Source organism: Hemitrygon akajei, chromosome 5, assembly GCF_048418815.1.
Source record: "Hemitrygon akajei chromosome 5, sHemAka1.3, whole genome shotgun sequence".
Lineage (NCBI taxonomy): Eukaryota > Metazoa > Chordata > Chondrichthyes > Myliobatiformes > Dasyatidae > Hemitrygon > Hemitrygon akajei.
The window spans coordinates 68,168,419-68,190,636 of record NC_133128.1 but is presented as its reverse complement, the minus strand read 5'-3'; the positions used below and the strand labels follow the sequence as shown (position 1 = coordinate 68,190,636).

At 40.5% G+C, this 22,218-nt stretch overlaps 1 protein-coding gene across 1 annotated transcript in view; it reads left to right on the top strand.

Moving 5' to 3' along the window:
• Positions 1 to 22,218, top strand: part of LOC140727211 (cilia- and flagella-associated protein 47-like) — a 596,979-nt gene that overhangs the window by 469,429 nt on the left and 105,332 nt on the right. The window contains exon 55 of the mRNA XM_073044476.1: positions 2,958 to 3,053. Coding sequence (XP_072900577.1) covers positions 2,958 to 3,053 — 96 coding nt within the window. The remainder of the gene's footprint in view (positions 1 to 2,957; positions 3,054 to 22,218) is intronic.

Below are 22,218 nucleotides of genomic sequence, written 5' to 3'. Positions count from 1 at the left end.
GACAAGATCCTTGATCAGAAATTTCAACTCTTTATTCCTTTCTATAGATGCTCCCTGACCTGCTAAGTTTCTCCAGCATTTTATGTATGTTACTCTGGATTTCCAGCATCTGCAAAATCTCTTGTGTTTACATGATACAAGTATGATCTAACCAGAGTTTTATAGAGCTGCAACATTTCCTCATGGCTCTTGAACTCAGTGCCCTGATTAATGAAGGCCAACACATCATATGCCTTCTTATTTGTGCTGCAACTTTGATGGATCTATGGACATGGCCCCTGACATCCCTTTGTTCCTCCACACTATTAAGAATCTAGCCATTAATCTTGTATATTCACTTCAAGTTCGACCTTCCAAAATGAATCTCTTCACATTTTTCCAGATTGAACTCCATATGCCACTTCTGTTCAGCTCTGCATCCTATCAATATCCATTAATAACTTATGACAACCATCTGTACTGTCTACAACACCACCAACTTTCGAGTTAGCTGCAAATTAACTAACCCACCCTTCCAATTCTTCATCCAAGTCATTTTTTAAAAAAACGCAAAGAGCAAGGATCCCAGAGCAGATTTCATGCAGAATGCCACTGCTCACCAACATCCAGGCAGAATACCTTCCATCTACTACCACCCTCTGCCTTATGTGGACAAACCAATACTGAATCCTTGCAGCAAAGTTTTGCTGGATCCTACACCTGCTGACTTTCTACCTTTTCAAATGCCTCACTAAAATCCATACACATCACATCTACTGTTTGCCTTCATTAATTTGCTTTGTCACTTCCTCAAAGAATTCAGTCTCACAGCTGGCCCCTCGCAAAATCAGTTTGACTATCCCTCAATTTGAATCCCCTCTAATAATCTGCCACCCACCTCCTCCCCCCACAGATGTAAGACTCTCTAATCTATAATTCACAGGGTTAATCCTGTTAATATTCTTGAATAAAAGAATAACATTTTCCACCCTCCAATCATCTGGCACTACTCTTCTTTTCCTTTGATTCCCATAGTAACCTGGGGTATATCCCATTGGGCTCCGGGATTTATTCCTCTTATGTGAATAGTGAAGTATATCATTAAGGATTTCCTATACCTCCTCTCCCTCGAGACAAGGGTTTCCTCTTTTAGCCCTGATAAATCCTATCTGCACTTGAGTAATCCTCCTGTTTTTCACGGATGTGAAGGAAACCTTGGTGTTTTCTTTAATCTTGCTTGCCAAGGTCTTCTCATGTCCCCTTTTAGCTCTCCTAAGTTCATTCTGAAGCTTCTTTCTGGCTACCTTGCAACTCTCTAGAGCCCTATCTAATCCTTACTTCTTGAACTTAAGCTAAGATTCTTTCTTCCTCTAGACTAGATGTTCCATATCTCTTATCAACAATAGTTCCTTCACCCTACCATCCTTTCCCTGCTTCAGTGGGTCAAACCTCTCTAAATCCCAGTGCAAGTGCTCCCTAAATAACCTCAACATTTTTGTTGTGCATTTCCCTGAGTACATCCATCCCCAATTTACGGTCCGAAGTTTTTGCCCAATACCATCATAATTCACCCTCTCCCAATTAAATACCTTCCCATACTGTCTGCTCCTATCTCTATCCAAAGCTATGGTAAAGGTCAGGGAGTTTTGGTCACTGTCTCCAAAATGCTCAGCCACCAAGAAATGAGTCATCTGACCAGATTCATTGCCTAGTACCCGATCCTGTAGTCTGCCTGACTAAATATTATGTCAGGAATCCTTCCTGGACATGCCTAACAAATTCTACCTCGACTAAGCCTTTTGCATTAAGGAGATACCAATCAATATTAAGGAAGTTGAAGTCACCCATGACAACAACTCTTATTTTTGCATCTTTCCAAGTTCTGATCTGCACCTCCGTATCTCTGTAGATATTTTGGGAACGTATAGAATACTCCCAATAGAGTGATCGCTCCTTTCCTGTTTCTGACTTCCAATTATACTGACTCAGTAGATGATCCCTCCACAACATGCTCCCTTTCTGCAGATGTGATACTATCCATGATTAGCAATACCGCTTCCCCACCTTATTTTACCTCCCTCCCTATTCCATGTGGAACATCTACATCCCAGAACTTCCAGCAGCCATTTCTGCTCTTGTGACAGCCAAGTTGCTGGAATGGCTACATCTTAGCTCCATGCTCTTACTGTATCACTTTGTTCCTCATACTTCTTACATTAAAATAGACGCATTTCAACCCATCCAACTGACTTTAATTATGCCCTTTTCAGTGCCTATTCTTCCTTACAGTCTCTCTACAAGCTGCATTGACCTTTACAGCAACTGCCCCATCCTCTGATGTATCACTCTGGATCCCATCCCCCTGTCAAACTAATTTAAGCCCTCTCTAACAGCTCTAGCAAACCTGCTTCCAAGGATATCAGTCCCACTCAAGTTCAAGTGTAACCTATCCCTTTTTTATAGTCATACCTTCTGCAGAAGAGATCCCAATAATCCAGAAATTTGAAACCCTGCAGCAATTCTTCAGCCATCCATTCATCTGCCATACCATCCTATTTTTGCCCTCACTGGGGTGTGGCACAGGCAGAAATCCACCCTTGAGTTCCTGCTTTTCAGCTTCCAAAATAGCTCCCTATATATACTTTTCAGGACCTTATCCCTTATTATATATTTAAGGTATTAAGTTTTATTATTATTTCTATATTTCAGTTTTTTTATACTTAAGTTATAAACAGCACTTCGTTTCTCCTTTGGATCACAGAACTGAACGAATACATTCAAAGTTAATTTGTTTATATACGTTATTTCCTATCTTGTTTCAACACCAAATAAAGTGGAACTTACTACTTCTTTCATAAAATATTTATTCCTCCATATGCTAATTTAGCAATCACTTTGATTTGACATGATGAAAGAATACAAGAGTTATAGATTTATTCTTTGGATGCAATACTAAATTGTGAAAATTTCCATTTCAGATAATAAACAAGTCACACATAATCAAAGTCCTTCAGATCTGCTACACTGCGTTAACAAACAGGTTGTTTTTTGCATTCCCCTGAAACAAAGCAGAGGTAATGATTTTCAAAATCTTTTGATACAAGAGTGTATTTCTGTAGAGTTTTTAAGATCATGTGCATATTTAATAGTTAATCTCTGAAATTATTTAATTACATATTTATTCAATGCTTATCACTTTGGCAATTTTTATTTAATGTTTGAAGAATTCCAGTCAGCATGCAATATTATGCAAAAGCCATAGATCAAATCATTCAGCTAATTAATCCATTCCATAAATTTTCTTGAGCACTAACTTTTTATTATATCTATGTCCCTGTCACTATTTTTTATTTGTATCATCAAGTTCAAGTTCTGATCTAAGACATCTTATTAGTCTCAGTTGCTGAATTTTTGAAAGTCTAACATGAATTGGAATGAGGCATATATTCATTATTACCTTTCAAAGATGCATAGACCTAAACAAGACCTATATATATATATATAAACACAAACACACACACACACACACACACACACACACACACACACACACACACACACACACACACACACACACACACACACACACACACACACACACACACACACACACACACACACACACACCACACCCCCCCCCCACAAGATTAATTTTATTTTCTCTCAGGCATACAGTTAATCCATAATAGGGTAATAGCTATAATAGAATTAATGAAAGACCTCACCAACTTGGGTGTTCAACCAGTGTGCAAAAGGCACAAATTGTGCAAGTACAAGAAAGAAATAGTAATAATAAATAAAGAAACAATAAATATTGAGAATATGAGATGAAGAGTCCTTGAAAGTAAGTCCATAGGTTGTGGGAACATTTTAATGATGGGGCTAATGATGTTGATTGAGGCTCTCCCCTTTGGTTCAAGAGCCTGATGGTTGAGAGGTAATAGCTGTTCCTGAACCTGGTGGTGCATGTCCTGAGGGTCCTGTACCTTCTCCCTAATGGCAGCAGTGAAAAGAGAGCATGCTATGGGTGGTGTGGGTCCTTGATGATGGATGCTGCTTTCCTGTGACAACATTTCATGTAGATATACTTAATGGTGGCGGGGGGGGGGGGGAGCTTTGCCTGTGATGGACTGGGCCTTATCCACTACTTTCTAAGGAAGTCGAGGTACTGCTGTGTTTTCTTCAGAATTGTACTTGCATGCTGGACTCAGGACAGGTCCTCCAAAATAATAACACTGAGGAATTTTAAGTTGCTGACTCTCTCCAATTCTAATCCTCTGATGAGGATTGGCTCATGGACCTCTGGATTCCCCCACCTGACATCAATAAGCAGTTCCTTGGACTTGATGACATTGAATAAGAGGTTGTTATTATGCACTACTCAACCAGATTTTAAATCTCCCCCCCCCCCCATATGCTGATTTATCACCACCTTTGATTTGGCCTGTGACAGTGGTATTACCAGCAAACTTGAATATGGCATTTAGAGCTGTGCTTAGCCACACAGTTGTAAGTGTAAAGTGAATAGAGGAAGGGGCTAACCACATAGCCTTATGGTACACCTGTGTTAATGAAGACAGTGAAGGAGATGTTTGTTGCTAATTGCCTATGAATCACCACACACGATCTCTGGCTGCCTGCACCTATTAGAATCAGATGGAGACCTGACCAAGCTGACTTCCATTGCCAGGATATAGCCTTTGAGGCACAGTGGACATCAGAAGTGACTAGGTTTTAGGCAATATTCTACTGGGTGCCATTCTGGAACAATACTGACAATATTTAACAGATGGCAAAGCTAGAAGAGGAATGAATCTGTCAGATCTGTAAGGCTTTTCTGTACAGATGTTATATGTCTCTGATATTTAGTAACAAAACTAATAAAATCGCAGCAATGATTTTTCAAAATTATTATATGTTTTCAATTGTAATTGATTAAACGCAAAATATAAAGTTAACAAATAGAAACAGTAAAATGTTAACTTAAATATAATAGGTTTGAGAGTGGGCAAAGAAGTACAGATGGAATGTAGCACAGGAAAGTGTGAGGTTTCACACTTTGGTAGGAAGAGTAAAGGTGCAAACTGTTTTCTAAATGGAGATAAAATTCAGAGATCAGAGGTACAAAGGAATTTGAGAGTTCTGGTTCAGGATTTCCTTTTAGTTAGCTTGCAGACCGAGTCAGTAGTAAAGCAGGCAAATGCACTGTTAGCATTCATTTCAAAAAGACTAGAACACAAGTGTGAGGATGTACTGCCCAGGCTTTTTAAAGTGTTGGTCAGATAGCATTTAGAATATTGTGAAAAATGTGCTGGCTCTAGAGAGGATCAAGAAGAGATTCACAAGAATGATTCCAGGAGTAAAAGGCATAATGTATGAGAAACATTTGATGATTTTGGGCCTAAACTCAGTGGAATTCAGAAGGATGAGCTCGGATCTCATTGAAATCTTCTGGATACTGAAAGGACTGGATAGAGTGGATGTAGAGAGGATGTTTCCATGAGGAGAGTCAAGAATCTGATGGCATAGCTTCAGATTAAAGGAATGTCCTTCTAACTGAGATGACGAGGAATCTCTTCAGCCACAGATAATGAATCTATGGAATTCCTTGCCATAGAGGACTCTAGAGGCCATCATTGATAGACTCTTGATTGGAAATGGATTAATGGTTATGGAGAGAAGAGTGAAGATCTGGCTTGAAAAAATACTCAGCCATGACTGAATGGTGAAGCAGACTCAGTGGTCTGTACGGTCTAATTCTGCTCTGGAATTTTATGGTCTTACTTTACATAATTAATAAAATTACCTAACACTTGCATTTTCCTTGGGAATTTGAACAAGGCAATTTCAGTTCCAGTCTATGTAACCTCATATTGTTCTTCTTCCAACTATCTGGGAACTGGTGACTAAAATGGGAAAGCTGTCACACAGAATGACTCAGCCACAGATTTGTAGCTTGGAGTGTGCCAAACTCTTCCAAGATGGCACTGAAAATATATGGTGACATTTTGTGGGCAGCTCACAAGACCAATAGATATTTTATGACATACTTCTTCTGAACTATGATCACTGCAATCCATAACCTGTAATTTCCCTTTAAGAAATGTATTTTTGAACCGTCGACCTGAACTAGTAATTTTATGATCTTCTAGAGGATTTGGCGAACTTGACTCAGTGATGCAGGTATGGCACCTTGAAGCAGATGAAGGTTGGCCATACACAGGAGTGGACTTCAAGCCAGATTAAACATTGAGCAAAAAACAAACTGGTGTTCAGCCCCACTACTCCATGCCAGCTAAGATCTCCCACCTGAGCCCACCCCATCTGCCTGTGTTTGACCTGTCTTTCTCTCTTCTCATAACTAGCATTTAGTGGGAAGTAGAAGAGTTTTGGGTCCAAGTTCATGAACAGCTGTTGCCCTACAACCATCAGGCTCTTGGACTGATGTGGATGGATTCAGTTGCCTCAGTGCTGAACCTGCTACACAGTCTGTAGACTCATTTTCAGGGACTCTTTCAGTGATAGTACTATTCCTAATAGAGCTAGGTAAAGGTTTGAAAGACTTATCTTCCAAAATGTTCAGTTCAGTTCAGTTTCAGTTTATTGACATTTAGAAGCCACAAATGCAATGCAGTTAAAAAATGAGACAACGTTCCTCCAGAATGATATCACAAAAGCACACGACAAAACAGGCTACACCAGAAATCCACATAACGTTTGGTATTCCCCAGATCCAGAGTCCGGAGAGGCTGCTGCATATTAATATTGTGCTACCATCTTAGCGCGTTCCCCAGAAAGGAGTTCCAAACCCACCAGACAAAACAAGACTACCCAGACACACCAAGTCCGGAGACCAACTCTACCACCCAACAAACCAAAAACTAAAGCTACAAGACCTACACAAAGCCACATAGTTACATATCGTTATATTAACATATAGTTACAACAGTGCAGACAATACCATAATTGATTAAAAAAAACAGACCATGGGCACAGTAAAAATAGTCCAAAGATGTTAGAAGACTATAAGTTCGAAAGAAACCACCACACAGTTTCCACAAGTCCTCAGGGTCCCGATAGACTCGTCATCCCACGCAGGCAGCAGAAAGGAACACCCCCGCTATGGACTTCCAAGGCTCCGCCGGACTCAGCCTCGCAGACACAGCACACAATGAAAGCTCCATCAGACCCAGCCTCGCAGACGCAGCACACAGTGAAAGCACCTCAACCACAGTGGACTCTGAGTCTGTCGAACCTCCGAGCCTCCAACCATCCCCTCCGGCACAGCCTCTCTGAGCACCATCCTCTGCTGAGCGCACTACGACGCCCCCACCAATGGCCACCGGCAATGTGACCCCGAGGATTGGGGGCCTGTTCTTCTCAGCAGAGACCTGGACCTCACAACAGCAGCAGCAACAGAGAAGGCCTTCCTGGAGATTTCCAGATGTTTCTCTGTGCTCCCACGTCCATTTTTCATTGGGTTAGGATTGTGCACGGCACCCTGCTTAACAAATAACAGATATCAACTCTGGAGAGGCCGCTGCAAACTGCGTCATGCCGCCATCTTGCTCCAGTGCTCCAATCTATCTATGTCAATTAGTTATCAGACTAACCATTTTACAACATGATCTATATTTCTTCACGATATGAAAGAAAACCATTCAGCCATTGAGTCTATGCTAGCTCTCAGAGCAATTCCATCATTTCCCTTTCTCCATACATTTCTCTGTGCCTATGCCCATTAATGCTCATTTAATTCTTTTATTGCACTTACAGTGGTCAATTAACCTTTTGACCAACACATCTTTGGGAGCAACACACAAAATGCAGGAGGAATTTAGCAGATAGTACAGCATCTATGAAGGAAAATGGAGAGTTGACATTTTGGATTGAAACCCTTCACCTGGACTGGAGAACCTGAAGCATCCACACACAGTCACAGGACAAGCTCCATACAGAGAGCATGGGAGGTCAGAATTAAACTTGGGTTACTGGAGAAACTCAGCAGGTCAGGCAGCATCTATGGAAAAGAGTACAGTCAGCATTTTGGGCCGAGACTCTTCAGCAGGACTGGAGAAAAAATACTGATTTTCTCTTGTTTGTGACCGGATTACTGGAGCTGCAGTTCCATTGTGTCACCCCCTGAAGCATAACTCTGTTCGACTTCATTCACATAACCTATCTGTTGCTTTGGTTGTAATGTCCACCATACAGCTTTTGCCAAGTCTAAGTCCATCTTTATACCAAGTCCATATTTCATCATCTGCAGCATAACCTAGAAAACAAGGACACTTATGCCAGAACGCTGTTTCTGGATTTCAGTGCAGCGTTCAATATTTTTGTCCCTGTTATGTTTTGTAACTTCAAAACATTAAACTAATTCAAAGCAAGATATGTAAGTCTGAAATCTGTGTCTAACTTCATGTTTTACTTTAAGTGAGGCATACACATCTCACGTGGTGGTGTGATGACATATACAATTAACAAATTTATACATATAATCCATAATGATTTATTTAAAACAAGAATGCTTAATCAAACAATATATACTAGGTTACTCAAATATTATCTAGTCTGGTGGAAGAAGGCAGCATACATGAAGTTTAGGAAGCAAGGATCAGATGGGTCTATTGAGGAATATAGGGTAGCAAGAAAGGAGCTTAAGAAGGGGCTGAGAAGAGCAAGAAGGGGGCATGAGAAGGCCTTGGCGAGTAGGGTAAAGGAAAACCCCAAGTCATTCTTCAATTATGTGAAGAACAAAAGGATGACAGGAGTGAAGGTAGGACCGATTAGAGATAAAAGTGGGAGGCTGTGGAAGTGAGCAAGGTCCTCAATGAATACTTCTCTTCAGTATTCACCAATGAGAGGGAACTTGATGACGTTGAGGACAATATGAGTGAGGTTGATGTTCTGGAGCATGTTGATTCTAAGGGAGAGGAGGTGTTGGAGTTTTTAAAATACATTAGGACAGATAAATCCCCGGGGCCTGACGGAATATTCCCCAGGCTGCTCCACGAGGCAAGGGAAGAGATTGCTGAGCCTCTGGCTAGGATCTTTATGTCCTCGTTGTCCATGGGAATGGTACTGGAGGATTGGAGGGAGGTGAAAGTTGTCCCCTTGTTCAAAAAAAGTAGTAGGGATAGTCCAGGTAATTATAGACCAGTGAGCCTTACGTCTGTGGTGGGAAAGCTGTTGGAAAAGATTCTTAGAGATAGGATCTATGGGCATTTAGAGAATCATGGTTTGATCAGGGGCAGTCAGCATAGCTTTGTGAAGGGCAGATCGTGTCTAACAAGCCTAATAGAGTTCTTTGAGGAGGTGACCAGGCATATAGATGAGGGTATTGCAGTGGATGTGATCTACATGGATTTCAGTAAGGCATTTGACAAGGTTCCACATGATAGGCTTATTCAGAAAGTCAGAAGACATGGGATCCAGGGAAGTTTGGCCAGGTAGATTCAGAATTGGCTTGCCTGCAGAAGGCAGAGGGTTGTGGTGGAGGGAGTACATTCAGATTGGAGGGTTGTGACTAGTGGTGTCCCACAAGAATCTGTTCTGGGACCTCTACTTTTTGTGATTTTTATTAACGACCTGGATGTGGGGCTAGAAGGGGTGGGTTGGCAAGTTTGTAGATGACACAAAGGTTGGTGGTGTTGTAGATAGTGTAGAGGATTGTCAAAGATTGCAGAGAGACATTGATAGGATGCAGAAGTGGGCTGAGAAGTGGCATATGGAGTTCAACCTGGAGAAGTGTGAGGTAGTACACTTTGGAAGGACAAACTCCAAGGCAGAGTACAAAGTAAATGGCAGGATACTTGATAGTGTGGAGGAGCAGAGGGATCTGGGGGAACATGTCCACAGATCCCTGAAAGTTGCCTCACAGGTAGATAGGGTAGTTAAGAAAGCTTATGGGGTGTTAGCTTTCATAAGTCGAGGGATAGAGTTTAAGAGACGCGATGTAATGATGTAAACTCTGGTTAGGCCACACTTGGAGTACTGTGTCCTTTTCTGGTCGCCTCACTATAGGAAGGATGTGGAAGCATTGGAAAGGGTACAGAGGAGATTTTCCATGATGCTGCCTGGTTTAGAGAGTATGGATTATGATCAGAGATTAAGGGAGCTAGGGCTTTACTCTTTGGAGAGAAGGAGAATGAGAGGAGACATGATAGAGGTGTACAAGATATTAAGAGGAATAGACAGAGTGGACAGCCAGCGCCTCTTCCCCAGGGCACCACTGCTCAGTACAAGAGGACATGGCTTTAAGGTGAGGGGAGGGAAGTTCAAGGGGAATATTAGAAGAAGGTTTTTCACTCAGAGAGTGGTTGGTGCGTGGAATGCACTGCCTGGGTCAGTGGTGGAGGCAGATACACTAGTGAAGTTTAAGAGACTACTAGACAGGTATATGGAGGAATTTAAGGTGGGGGGTTATATGGGAGGCAGGGTTTGAGGGTCAGCATAACATTGTGGGCCAAAGGGCCTGTAATGTGCTGTACTACTATTCTATAATTACTGATATATTAAATACACAACACTTCTCCTTACCTAGCTATAAACTCCAACTCAATAGTGAATGCATCTCAACTAAATACACAGTATACTGTATATTACAACTACTAAATACAGACATCCAGAATATAGTAAATTTAAATTGGCCCTTCAGGCCTAAAGATTTAATTGCTGTGTAGGCTTTCTTACTCTTGTGAGATAAAGACTTTCCTGACAAGGGGGATCACTCTACTTGACAGGTGAGACTTGTGGCTGTGAAAGCAATCTGATGTTCTGGGGCCTCCTCCTTGGTGGTTATAGGAGCTGACTCTGAGACTGAAGAAAGTAGTTGTGACAGTTGTAGCCACCTTTCTTCTTCTAGTTTGTGTATCTTCTAGTTTTGGAAGGTGCATTTAATTTACTGGAGTATTTTCTTATTAATCCCTCTGTTGCTCTGTTTATGATCTGATCTCTCCTCTTGATTTCCTCATCCACAACAACAGCTGATGAATTCTCTGTTTTCGTTATTTCATTTGACTCCTTTCTTTTTGGCCTTCCATTCATCCAGCTGGGCTTTGGTCTTTACATCTACTTTTACAAGCAGCTTTTTGTCTCTCACTTGAAGTCCATGCAATTATCTTAATACATGCAGAGCAGATTCTGGCTCTTTCTACTTATAAAAGCCAATGCTTGCAGCTTTCCTGAAGTTCCTTGAAATCTCCTCCAGTTTAAAATCAGGCCTCATTTCACAAGTAACTGCCTGACTAGCATATCAGAATCTTTCTCAGATACATTGCTTACAAAAACTGTTTTAGTTGGTCCACTGCTTTTGTCACTTTCACAATTTCTCTCAGCAGCATGGTCCTTCATTAGTCCAATGTGTTTTCCAACCAGAGGCATAGAAGTTGGCACCAACACCTGTTTGCCCTCTTTTGGGCAATGGTTCATGATGTTCAGCATGGAGGCAGTTCTGGCATCATCCAGTAGTACTTTTCTTAAATTGCTTTCAGTTGACTTTATTGTTCAGGATGTGGCATGCAAATTGTGGAAGAATCTCCAATCAAGTTGTAGTTGTCTCGGCCACTTGCATCCCCACAATGCTGGTCCTCCAGTTTTTTTTTACCACGTATAAGCTCAATATTGCTTGTTGTTGTATTGCACTGCCATTCCAACAGAATTATCTTTTCTCCAGTAGAAGTTCTCAGTTAGATATCTGCATTCTTCAGTTCAGTATCTTTGAAATGCCATTCAAACTTAGTTTGTGGAATGACTGAAATAGCTGAACCAGTGTGCAATTCCATTTTAATTAATTTGCTGTTCACTTCTTGAATAAGCCATATTGCTTGTCTATTATTAGTTTTCATATTGAAAATCTCAAGGATACCAGTCTACGTCACTCTCATCATTATCAGATTTTTCATCAATGGCATGCAGATTAGTTCTCTTTTTGAAATTGCAACTTGCCTTTCTATCTTTTTCTTGTCCCTGTGCAGTTCATTTACTTTTGTCTGCCCAAATGCTTTTTGGTGCATTTTCTGCAAGTTTAGCCTTTAAATCTGTATTGGTCTATTGTATGTGTGCCCCTGCCACAACAATAACCCATTTTCTTTGTCCAAGCTGGTTTCTGTCTAGACCTGCAATTTTGTTCACGCTGACTTTTATTCTTGACTACAAATCACTTGCATCTCTGTCTGCTGTTTCCATTGATACAGCAATTTCAGCTACTCTTAAATGTAAGCTGTGCTTCAGTTAGGAGCTGTTTTTGAATGCTTTCTTGTAAGATTCCATAAATTAAACAATTTGGGAGTGCATCATTAATCCCATTACCAAACTGACAATGCTTAGACAACTTCTTCAATTCAGCAATGTACACTAAAACGGACTCCCCTTCCTTTTGATCCTGCTTCTGTAATCAACAATGGCTTCTAGATGTTCCTACATTACTTTGAATATTTCAGCAAAGCATATTTCTGCTCCTTTGGTTGGAGCAGTCAAATTTTGAAGCAAAATTGGTACTCATTTCTCATTGGCTAGTTAATTTGCTTCAAAATACTGTTCAATTAACTTACTATTCATGAACCAGCTATCTCTTGTGGAATCAAATGTACAAATCATTTTGATGTAGCTAGCTATTTCTGCTCTTTATGGTTATTATCACCCAGTATTCACTCTTTTTATGAACCCATGAATTCCTCTCTTTATTGCTTTTTTTTTTAACTTGACTGTCTCTGCACATGCTGTGCTGTGCCGATCTTTTTTCTTGTCGTTTCTCGCTGCACCTTTATTTGTTCGAATGTCTTGCTGTGCTTCAACAGTTGTCTCAGGTTTGTTTTAAAAATACCTCATCACTACTGTTACGTTTTGTAACTTCAAAACATTAAACTACTTCAAAGGAAGACATGGGAGTCCAAAATGTGAGTCCACCTCCATGTTTTACTCTAAGCTAGGAGTGCACATATCACGTGGTAGCATGAAATCATTTGTAATTCACGAATTTATGCATATAACCCATAATGAATTACTTAAACAAGAATGCTTAATCAAACAATATGTATACAAGAATACTCAAATATTACTGAAATATTAAATACACAACAGTCCCACAGACCTTGGTGAACAAACTCCTACTCCTCGGTCTAAGTAGAGTACCGTGCAACTTGGCATTGGACTTCCTAACCTCAGATAGGCAGTGGTCACCCACACATCCCTCCCCATCATCCTGAACACGAGTGCCCCCCCCCCCCCAGGACAATGTTCTGAGTTCATCGCTGTGCATTCTGTTCACATGACTGCATGGCCAAACACCTGAGTAATTAAATTGTCAAGTTTGCCAATGACACAATGGTAGTAGGGCTCGTTATCAACTATGATAAGATAGCCTACAGAGATGAGTTGGATGAGCTCAAGGCCAGATGCCAAGAAAATAACCTCTTCCTTAGTGTCATTAAGACAAAAGAGATGGTTATTGACATGAGGAGAACTCGCAACACTCACTCCCCCCCCCCCCCGAAGGTCTTGGCATCCAGGACCTTCAGGCTCTAAAACAGTTATTTTTCCCAAGCAGATCAACACCTCCATCCACTAACCCACTCCAGCACAACCCCCACCACCACTACATATCATTTCCTATCAGTACAGACATTCCTATGCCGAGCATCACTTTATGGACATACAATAAATCTATGTATATAAGCTATCTTGAATCTTGAACCTCCTGTTACATAGAGATAGATCACAATAAGCTTTTCCTCAGTAGTGAGCATCCATAATGAACTATGGACAAGCAGCAGCAGCAACAGAAAAAACATTCCACTGCTATCTCTAACCTCAATGAGATACCAACTAGTAAATTAGTAATTTGGGATTATATGCATACTAGGCGCAATAACAAAGCTAATGAATCCCACACCAACAGATTAGATCAGCATTTTTTCACTTTTGCCACATTTGATTGTGAATAGCAGTTGCCAGAACTAACAAGAGGAGGTGGCTCCTTGAACATATCTATCAACCTCATACTGTTAAGGCTGAAGCATATGAAGCCATGGCTGGGAATAACGGAATACTGCAAAGATTGTGGGACCAGATAACAGCCTGGCTGTGGCACAGAAGATGTTCTCTCTGGAACTAGCTTCAGCTCTAGCCAGGATGTACCAGTACATTTAAAACACCAACCTCCACCTAAAAAAAATGGGAAAATTGTTCAACTACATTATGTCCCAGATAAGTACAACAAATCCACCGGAGTCAATTACAGACTATTCAGAATTTAGCTTAAAGTACAATTGAACTAGAGAGGCAAAAGAAACTCAGGAAGAGATTGCAGAGCTTAGGAGGCTGGTCAATAAAAACATAGCTGACAAGTGTAGAGTAATAAACTGGAGGTGCACAAGAAGCCAGAACAATCCAATACCTTGGCAGATTTTAAGCTTGGAAAATGTAACAGTGAGGATAAAGGGAAAAGTTCCATAACAAGAATGAGAATTTTAAAACCTTTGACCAGCAGCCTGTGTAAGATGCATTTAACTGATTGCGAAAAGGAGCTGTAGACTTTTTGAGGATCTTAAATTTATGAAGAATGGAAAGAAATCAAACGCTCATTTGAATAATTAGAAATAAAATGTAAACAAGAGAGCACCCACTCATCTTGGATTGATTTATTTGCTGAGAGGATTGAAGACATTTTACAGATAAATTTCTTTCTCTTACTGATCAACTATTTTTTCTGATTATGATTGCAGAAGTGCCTATGATTTGACAATGTGATGGTATTTGGTTCCCTGTTCAGAAAGCCCTAAACTCAAAAGAAAATTTTGAGCTCTATCCGATGTAGATATCTACAGGTGCCCTCAAAATAGAGAGGTTACGTCGTATCCAGCTACTCTTCAAGGACGAGCTTCCTACTGTGTCTCATCTCTGTGGTGGGGTCTAGCTGCTAATACCCACTGCTTGAGTGGTGGATCCCCCTCCCTACCAAGGAGGAGATACTGCTTCCAGATAATGGTTTTTTTTATATACACAGTTTTTTTAATGATAGACATTTAAATATAGACAAATATCTCTTAACACAGATTTAACACTCAGAAGATTTCTGATTTATAAAAAGATTTCCAAATTACAAAAGATTTATGAACTACAAAGGTTTGCAAACACAAGTAAAATTCTTATGAATTAGGAGAACGTAGCAATGAGTTTCAGATGAACAAGTCGTCTGTCACAGAAAATGTAGTCTGCAGAATGAACTCTAGTTCTTCTTTCTGTAACCTCATCTTTCTGTCGTTCTCCTTGTCATTCCTAACAATCCCCAACACTTCAGATATTTACATTATTTTCTACTAGATGACATCATCTGCATGTAATGTTTTGCAGATACCTTTGCTGGGACAAAGTAATTAACACGGATGATCTTAAAAGCTTCTAATGACAGAGATCCCAAACATCCATAATTGATGCAGTAAAGGCTAACCATCTGAGTACACAAACGTCCTGACTTAAAGGCATATTTGATGTGCAAAGTGACATGACCCCATTTGTCTCGCGTTTGGCTAACGCAGACAAGAAGTTGCCTTCTGTGGGCTAGCAGCCTGTGCCTTTAACTTCAAAGTGAATATTGCTTACAATTTACATCAAGAACTGGAAACTGGTTCAAATTTCCCACAAAAAGTTGAGCAAAGAATATTTGTTAAAAGTTTAACTGGGTTCAACAATCTTGGAACCCTAACATGAGGTGATCTCATCTTTATACTCCTAGACTAACCTGCAATAATTGTCTTAATTTGTGCCATGCCTAGTTGTTTAGTACAGAGTTCACCAACTATGTATGTTTGCAGCACTCTGAGGTGATTACTTGGTGGCCCCATAGATTTAAGAACAGTTTATGGCTCCCTCAGAAATGGCGAAATGCCATTGCTCATACCTGTACCAAAGTCATTCCACTTCACAAGAGGGATATTTATATACTTGGCAGAAAATTACATTTTTAAGCATAACTCTTGCAATTTCTTCTGCCATAACTTCAAAATTATCGATATTTACTTGCATTCTAAACACCTTACTCTCTGTATTGACCTTTCCCTGTTCAAATGGAATCCTCAAGAGAGCATCAGCCATGGTGTTCTGTTTTCAAATAGATTATTCAATATCGTAATCACATTGGGAGAGTAACATACCCAATTTTTGTAACCCTCATTTTGACTTTACGGACATAGTTGATTTTGGTCTAAAAGTCTTGGTAGTTTTTCTTATTCCGAGTGTATGAAATGCATATGCCATCAGTCATCTGCACCTTGCATCCATTGCTTTAAATTGATGTGACGTTTGTGAAACTTCCAGAAGATTTATTCAAACACTGCCCGATGTGTCCCTTGGCTTCTGTGTCAACCAAAATGTCTTGATTGCAATATCAGTGTGAGATAGCAAATGTGTGGAGAAATCTTGACCTGCACTGTGGAGTCTACTAACGTATACAGCACTGTATTTTAACTTGCTTGTCTCATCAGGTTTCATACTTTCAGTTGGAACCTAACTTAGGTAAGCACTCTTTAATACTTAATTTCTTCACCTCCCACTCCAGTTACACACACAATCTTCTCAGCACTCTAGATACCATCAATGTTCCCTAAGCTTGCAAATCTCACACAACCCAGGGATAAAATGGCTAGCACACGAGGACACAGTTTTAAGGTGCTTGGAAGTAGGTACAAAGGAGATGTCAGGGGTAAGTTTTTTACTCAGAGAGGGGTGAGTGCGTGGAATGGTGCTGCCGGCGACGGTGGTGAAGGCGGATACGATAAGGTCTTTTAAGAGGCTCCTGGATAGATACATAGAGCTTAGAAAAATAGAGGGCTATGGGTAACCCTAGGTAATTTCTAAGTTAAGGACATGTTCAGCACAGCTTTGTGGGCCGAAGGACCTGTATTCTGCTGAAGGTTGTCTTTATTTCTAACTAACCACCCCTCCTTCCAATTAGGCTGAATTTAGATCTACCACCCCCAACTAGTGATTGTCTGTCCACTCAAAATCAATAAAATACTCCAACTACCAGTTGCACCTCCTTACTTGACCATTTCCACTTCTTAACAGCTAAGTATATTCAGTTCAACTCTGCCCTGGTTGGGGTTGGGGGAGGAATCCCCTCAATTACTGTGATATTGTCTGAATACGAAACCTCAGTGTGGCAGAATTATTTTACATTGTATGGAAAGTATTGACAATGCCCGTAAAGAATGTAGAATTATTGATGGGTTTATTCTGGTAAATAATTTTATTGTGAATAAAGTTTATTTTGCTAATTAAAATAACCCTGCCCTCTCTAGCAGCTGGGTGTAAAATTGACAACCAACTCCTGAACTCTCATATTTTCAGTTCTTAGAAATTAACCTTTGATCAACTTATCTTACTTGTATTTTCCGAACTTTATACTTACTGAATTGTGCAACTGTGTTTCTCTCCTTTGTAACCCACTGCCCCAGTGCTGCATCTCCCCTCTCAATGGAGGCATTAGATTTTCTTTGTGCATTCTGTACTTGTCCTAAATTCTGCATACAAATTTATAGCACTGAAGCACTTGTGCCTTTTGTGCTCCTGAATATCCTTACAATAGGTCTGTGAGCAAAACATTAGTTGGTTTGCCATGCAGGGAATGATTGCAGGCTTTTGGAGGCTCCAACCAATTTTCAGTCATGCAGTCTTTTACTGTTCACGATACTCAGCATGAAAGCACAATAATACAGTTTCTTTTCATCAAAATCTAGCACATGAGATGAATACAGTAAACTGGATTAAATATTTCTGACATTCAGAGCTACTGTGATTCGACCATGATAATGCCATTCCATTAAGAATCTTAATATTACTGTATTTGATACTATCTGATTAAGATTAATACCTCTTTTGCTTTATTAAAACCAAATACTATTGAGCTTCAGATTATAATTTAGAATGCACATCTTACAAAGGAAGGCTGAATAATTGGTGCTAAAATGGCAGTGTAATATGTTCTATTTTTAACTTGTCAAATATGGAATTACCCTTGTACGAGAGAATCTGAAATTTTGGATTAATCAAACCAAAGCTGCTAAAATACTGATTGCCAGCACATATGCGCTGCAGATGTGCCATAGATTGACAGAATGAATTTGTTAACAGTCAGGAGAAAATCTGTCTATGTTGAGAGTTGGAGTAGAGAAATCTGGCAGATCTCAGAAGACCCTTATTATAAAACAAAGTATAACTTTTGGCAAGGTAGAATCATTACAATTAAAGAAGTTTAGAACAATAAATCCATCAAAATATTGCTGATAATGCTGATAAGTGTGAGGTGCCACATTTTGGTAGGAATAATCCAAATAGGACATACATCGTAAATGGTAGGGCATTGAAGAATGCAGTAGAACAGAGTGATCTAGGAATAATGGTGCATAGTTCCCTGAAGGTGGAATCTCATGTGGATAGAGTGGTGAAGGAAGCTTTTGGTATGCTGGCCTTTATAAATCAGAGCATTGAATATTGGAGTTGGGATGTAATGTTAAAATTGTACAAGGCATTGGTAAGGCCGAATTTGGAGTATTGTGTTCAGCTCTGGTCACCGAATTATAGGAAAGATATCAACAAAAGAGAGCGAGTACAGAGAAGATTTACTAGAATGTTACCTGGATTTCAGCACCTAAGTTACAGGGAAAGGCTGAACAAGTTAGGTCTTTATTCTTTGGAGTGTAGAAGTTTGAGGGGGGACTTGATAGAGGTATTTAAAATAATGAGGGGGATAGATTGAGTTGACGTGGATAGGCTTTTTACATTGAGAGTAGGGGAGATTCAAACAAGAGGACATAATTTGAGAGTTAGGGGGCAAAAGTTTAAGGGTAACACGAGGGGGAATTTCTTTACTCAGAGAGTGGTAGCTGTGTGGAATGAGCTTCCAGTAGAAGCGGTAGAGACAGGTTCGGTATTCTCATTTAAAGTAAAATTGGATAGGTATATGGACAGGAAAGGAATGGAGGGTTATGGGCTGAGCGTGGGCCAGTGGGACTAGGTGAGTGTAAGCGTCGGCATGGACTAGAAGGGTTGAGATGACCTGTTTCCGTGCTGTAATTGTTATATGGTTATTCAGCGATGATAAATGCTAAATGGTTTCTTCTTAAAAAAACTTTATGAATAAATTCTACACAACATTATATCTTTGGGAACATGAACAGCAAATACTGATGGTTAAAGTGTCCTTGTTGGGACTCAACACCTCACTCTGTAACTGGATCTTGGACTTCTTGATGGAAAGGCCCCAGTTAGTCCGATTTGGCAGAAACATCTCAAGCTCCATCATGTTGAGAACTACTGCCTCCCAGAGTCGTGTGCTCAGCCAACTGCTACTTATAGTGCTGACTCAAAACTGCACTGCTAAATCCAACTCAAACAGCATCCACTTCACTGATGATACAAAAGTATTTGGCCTCATCTGCAACAGTGATGAGTTGGCATAAAGAGAGGAGGTAGGGAAGTTTGTCAGATGGTTTGAGAACAACCTGAGTCTCAACATGGACAAGCCAAAAGAGATGATTGCAGACTTCAAGAAGGCACAATTCAACTCCATTGCACATCACTGGCACTGCCATGGAAAGAGTGAAGAGCACAAAGTTCCTAGGTGTATACATAACAGACAATCTGACCTGGACCCTTAACATCTCATTAGTCAAGAAGGCACAGCAGTGCCTACACTTTCTGAGAAGATTGAGGTGTGCAAGCTTCCCACCCCTGTTCTAACAACTTTTCACAGGAGTACCATTGAGGGTGTTCTGTCTGGCTGAATTAGTTTTTGGCATGAAAGCTGCAAGCCGTCTGTTCACAAGACCCTACAGAGGATAATAGGGGGGCTGCTGCCCCTCTCACTGGACCCCCTGCAGTTTGCGTACCACCCCAACCGCTCAACAGATGACGTCATTGCCATCACTCTCCACCTGGCCCTAACCCACCTGGGCAAAAAAGACACATATGTTCGAATGCTGTTCATAGACTTCAGTTCAGCATTCAACACAATCATCCCTCGGAAAGCTGAGCCTACTGGGCCTGAACACCTTCCTCTGCAACTGGATCCTAGACTTCCTGACTGGGAGACCTCAGTCAGTCCGGATCAGGAGCAGCATCTCCAACACCATCACACTGAGCACGGGGGCCCCCCAGGGCTGTGTGCTCAGTCCGCTGCTGTTCACTCTGCTGACCCACGACTGTGCTGCAACACACAGCTCGAACCACATCATCAAGTTCGCCGATGACACGACCGTGGTGAGTCTCATCAGCAAGAATGATGAGTCAGCTTACAGAGAGGAGGTGCAGCGGCTAACGGACTGGTGCAGAGCCAACAACCTGTCTCTGAATGTGAGCAAAACTAAAGAGATGGTTGTTGACTTCAGGAGGGCACAGAGCGACCACTCCCCGCTGAACATTGACGTCTCCTTGGTAGAGATCGTTAAGAGCATCAAATTTCTTGGTGTTCACCTGGTGGAGAATCTCACCTGGTCCCTCAACACCAGCTCCATAGCAAAGAAAGCCCAGCAGCGTCTCTACTTTCTGCGAAAGCTGAGGAAAGTCCATCTCCCACCCCCCATCCTCATCACATTCTACAGGGGTTGTACTGAGAGCATCCTGAGCAGCTACATCACTGCCTGGTTCAGAGATTGCACAATCTCGGATCGCAAGACCCTGCAGCGGATAGTGAGGTCAGCTGAGAAGATCATCGGGGTCTCTCTTCCCGCCATTATGGACATTTACACTACACGCTGCATCCACAAAGGAAACAGCATTATGAAGGACCCCACGCACCCCTCATACAAACTTTTCTCCCTCCTGCCATCTGGGAAAAAGCACCGAAGCATTCGGGCTCTCGCGACCAGACTATGTAACAGTTTCTTCCCTCAAGCTATCAGACTCCTCAATACCCAGAGCCTGGACTGACACCTTACTGCCCTATTGTCTTGTTTATTATTTATTGTAATGCCTGCACTGTTTTGTGTACTTTATGCAGTCCTGGGTAGGTCTGTAGTCTAGTGTAATTTTTTTCCTGTGTTGTTTTTTTTACGTAGATCAGTCTAGTTTTTGTATTGTGTCATGTAACACCATGGTCCTGAAAAAACGTTGTCTCATTTTTACTATGTACTATACCAGCAGTTATGGTCAAAATGACAATAAAAGTGACTTGACCTGAATGTTGTATATGAAGGACCCAAATCCCACAGTCTCTGATCCACTGCCATCAGGAAGGAGGTACAGGAGCATCAGGACTAGGACTGCCAGACTGGATAACAGCTTATTCCCTCTGGATTACTTTGAAGTCATGGAGGCATTCCAGATTTAAGAATCAGGGCAGCTAAAACTGCCACTCAAACAGCTAGAAGAGATTTAAATACAAAACTGAACATCTTGAATATCACAGCTTTAAATTAGAAAACAAATAGAAATTATGAAGGTAAAATATAGTAGGTAATGGAGATTTAATTCTAGGAGATTAGAAAAATCTTAGAAGAAATTATGGTTTATAGATCAGTTTTTTTATCCTGTGTGTTTAGTGATTGAGCAAGTGTTTTAAATGGTAAGACTTTAATTTATGCTTGACCAGTTCCAACCATTATTCAAGTCATTATAAGGAGACAGATAGTTAGGTTTACTTCCTTTCTTTGAGGGAAGAAGAGCAATTACTCTATAATTTAATATAAAAAGTAAACAGTGTGAAATTAGCAAATAAATATGAAATACAAATAAGGTTATGTTGATCATCAACTTCACTAGTTAATTCAACAGCTTAAACAGTGAACAAAGTGATTTGATACAAGTACATTGAATGTTAGAAGACTAATTTCACTTTAAATCATTTCAAGGTTTTGAGGATTTTCACTGCAAATAAATGATCATCTTATATTTTGAAATTAGTGATGCATTTGGAATTGAGGCAAAATCAAATATAAACAGAAAACTTGAAAATTCGTTTCTGAAATAAGGAACTCATTGAGTATTTTGAAATAACATCAATATCTGAAGGACACAAAATGGAACATCTCCATTCCTTTGAAGGAGATGAGAAAAGCAGTCTGAATCAGGCACTTGGTTTACGTTGATGTTGAACTGACTCAAGCCTGATGAGAATGGCTGCAGAATTAATTTCTAAACTTGTTATGTGAGATTTCTTAAGCAGCAGAAAAAAGTCATTCAATTCAGTTGCAGAAAATTTGTAAATGAAAGTAATTTCCATATCAACCTGTATTTTGGCAG